The sequence below is a fragment of the Rhagoletis pomonella genome, unplaced genomic scaffold (genome assembly GCF_013731165.1).
Source record: "Rhagoletis pomonella isolate Grant_MI unplaced genomic scaffold, Rhpom_1.0 Rhpom_scaffold_15344, whole genome shotgun sequence".
NCBI classification, from domain to species: Eukaryota; Metazoa; Arthropoda; class Insecta; order Diptera; family Tephritidae; genus Rhagoletis; species Rhagoletis pomonella.
In genome coordinates, this window is record NW_023473866.1 from 1 (window position 1) to 3641 (window position 3641).

At 37.4% G+C, this 3641-nt stretch overlaps 1 protein-coding gene across 1 annotated transcript; it reads left to right on the plus strand.

Moving 5' to 3' along the window:
• Nucleotides 1-5: 5 nt before the first annotated feature.
• Nucleotides 6-536, plus strand: LOC118757210 (lysosomal aspartic protease-like; the record flags this gene model as incomplete). The annotated part of the gene is made up of 1 exon (XM_036491940.1): nucleotides 6-536. A coding segment is annotated over one exon (531 nt), but the record flags the coding sequence as incomplete, so codon positions are not given.
• Between the last annotated feature and the right edge of the window lie 3105 nt (nucleotides 537-3641).

Sequence of the window (3641 nt, forward strand, 5' to 3'; positions counted from 1 at the left end):
CACAAGGTCTGGTGAGCAAGAATGTATTCTCTTTCTACTTGGCACGCGATACTAGTTCCAGCAAAGGTGGTGAATTGATCTTAGGCGGCTCCGATTCCAGCTACTACAAGGGGTCACTCACCTACGTGCCGGTCTCAGAGCAAGGCTATTGGCAATTTAGCTTGGGCGGAGCCACCCTTGGTGGTAAGACCCTTTGCAGTAACGGTTGCCAAGCCATCGCCGACACAGGCACCTCGCTCATTATTGCTCCCTTAAGTGCCTACAATAAATTCGCTAACATTGTTAATAGCGACAGCGATGGTTACGTCGATTGCTCGCTCATCAGCTCTCTGGGTGACATAGAATTTGTTATAAGTGGTAAGAGTTTCGCTGTGCCAGCATCACAATACATAATTCAGGAGGATTCAGAGACTTGCTACTCTGCCATCAGCTACATTGGAACTGATTTCTGGATTTTGGGTGATATTTTCCTTGGTCTCTACTATTCCGAGTTCGATATGGGCAACAATCGTATTGGTTTCGCACCAGTCGCCTAATTGCGCGCAAATACATTTTCTCGTTGGAAGTTCATATTTTTTTTCTCTAAGAATAAACTTTTTACGAGTACTCGTATAAGCAACAAATAAGAGTTTACTAATTTGTGTTGGTTTAATTTTGTATCCTAAAGTCACGTTACGGTTAAAGTGCAATTAAAAAGTGAGAGGGGCATTGAACTGAATCAACATAAAAGTGGGAGCTTAGAGAATAGCCCGAGAAAACCAAAAAATCGGTAAATATTAAAGTAAACAAGCTACTTTAGTAATTCGCAAATGTGTTCTAAATAAAGAGCTTGCTTTTTGAAAGCCGGCTCCAAGAGCTTTAAAAGGTAGCTGGCAAAAGATACCATGGTGTAGATTCCGTGCTTTTGTTTAGGGGCACAACCAAAATAGGTTCAGCCTAAGAAGTTTTGCTTAAAGTTTTCACTTTTCGATTAAAAATCTTACAGTTAAGTTAGGTTAGGTGGCAGCCCCATACGTCAGGGACTCACCTAGACAATTAGGATACTGTCCTTTATGATACCACATGCTGTCCGGCACCCAATGCTTAATCGATAAAATACCTCCACCCTATTACTATGTAATTACGAAGCTGATCTTTATGCCCCCAGAGCTCCTCGGGGCTATTAAAAATAGCCAAAGTACTTCAATCTTAGCCTCGCAAACGCTAGGCACTTAAGAAGGTACTGTCGATCAGTAGTGTAGTGTAGTATCACCTCATCATCTTCCGGACAATTGTGATATACGGCATCAGTCAATAAGTTCAGCCTTATTGCGTGAATACCGATTGGTCAGTGACACGTCAAAATCCCCGTCAAGAGTGACAGCCGAGGCTGTGTAGGGGTGAGGAGTGCCCTCGACCGCCCCCTGTCTACCGACAACCAGAATGACCTTGCACGTCCTAGTTTTCGCTCAGCGCTCACTGAATTGACATGGGGCTCATCTCTCGAAGTGTACACAACATATGATCAATGGTACACCCAGCCGCCCTCTATCCGGCGATAACATTTCAAGATCACCTTACAGTGAGTTCCACCAAACTAGGGCGCCATAAAACATAATAGGTCTCGTAGAGCGAATATACAGCTTTGGGCAAAACACACCACCTCTTTCCAATAGCTCCTCTACAGCAGTATAAGGCCACTGATGCTCTCCTTGCCTCTTCTCGAAATTTGGGCTCCCCGACAATTTTTTGTCAAGGACCAAACCAAAGTATTTGATCTTGTCAGATAACTTTATACTTTCTATTGAATAAGATTAAGATTTTAATTAAGATTAAGATAAATCAATTAAGAGTCAGATTGAAGTTGATCAAAAATTGAGATTGGGATTAAGATTAATATTAAGATTTAGATGACGATTAAAACTAAGATTATGATTAAGATTAATATTAAGATCGAGATAAAGATTAATATTAAAATTAAGATTAGATTAAGATAAGATTACGATTAGGATTAAGGTTAAGGTTGAGACTAAGATGGAGATTAGATTAAGATAAGATCAAGATTAAGATTAAAATTAAGCATAAATATTAGGATTAAGTATATGATTAGGATTTAGCTTAAGATTAAGCTATAAATTAAGATTAAGATAAAGATAATAATGAAGTTGATAATAAAGATGAAGATTAATTTGGAAATTAAGTTAAACAAAGTTGCTTACGTAATACCGAGCATAGCACTAGAATGGATTGTCCTATGTGAGCTGTCTTTTGTTGTGTTTGTCTCCTACCAAGGAAAATTGGAAACAATTTTTGATTTTCCATAAATTTTGTACTCGAAATTTTTTATTTCCTTAATTTTGATCGTATACATATTAAAATTGAAATGGTTGCCCAGGTTCAAAATTTTATCACTGCTAAATAATTATGTTGGTTAGGTTAGGTTAGATTGTGTTGCAAATTATAACCGGTTCCATTTATAGGTGCCGGATATGAAAAATGTATGATGGCATTTTGTTTAAAAATACAAAATCAACCTTATCATGAGTTTCATTTTGCGCGAACAGGTTCACTTTTTACTTTTCGTTTCACTACGGGCGGATGAATATTGCGGGCGAAACTCAGAACTTCGTCATGGACATAATGCTTTGGTTAGGCTATTTAAAATGGCAATGGAAGATATGCCTTCTGACGACCACAAAACCATAAAACCATAAAAGCAGATAGATGTGCCACTGGAAGTCTTTAAGTGAATAATTGGTGAAAGTATTGTACCAAAATGTTCCCTCAAAAAATTAGCTTTCGGCGAGACGAAGGTTGCCGGGTAGCGTACCCTAGCGGAGCTTTTATTTATAGCGTCGAAAGTTTATTATTGTTGAAAGTTTTTTGCTCTTCATACTTGTACTCTTCCACATAAAGTTTTTTAATATTTAGAAAAAAAAACAGGTTGTTTTCGTATTCCACTCTCTTCTTTCTTAAATATTCACGCTGTTAAGCGCTATGATCCATCAGACAAGAATGGCTTGGTGAGTTTATTTATTAGCTTAAGATAAGCTGCTCTCGAAGAAACTATTATTATAAGCTTTTTACTCTTCTATTGAACTCTTTCACATACATTTGCACATACTTATTTAAATTTTGACAATATTCGGAGAGGAAACTACTGAGCTGAGTGGTTAGAGGATCGTACTACCGCTCCGTATGACCTGGGTTCGATTCCTGGTCCGTGAAACTTCTAAATTAGAAAAAGGGTTTATTTTTTTTTAACTATTTACCGGTCGGAGATGGTGTAAAATTGTAATTCTCTTCATTTCTTGTTATAACATCAGTATGCACACCACAAATGGGAGCACAACCTAGGCCAAACACCCAGCAAAAGTGTAAGCGCCAAAATACTAAATATTACTATTGACCAAGTAACATTTTGGCTCTTCTCTTTTTCAAGAACGAATAATGAATTGCGAAGACAAAGCTGTTCAAACACAGTATATTAGTTTGACTATAAAAACAGCGTGCAAAACCTTCATTCGGTTTGATCCATATTATAGCCTTTACTGATATGTAAGTAAGAACATAACACATTTTATATAGCTTCACCACACAAATACAAATACTTTATTAAACTTTTTCTTTTTTTTCTATTCAACAGCCAAAATGTTCAAGTT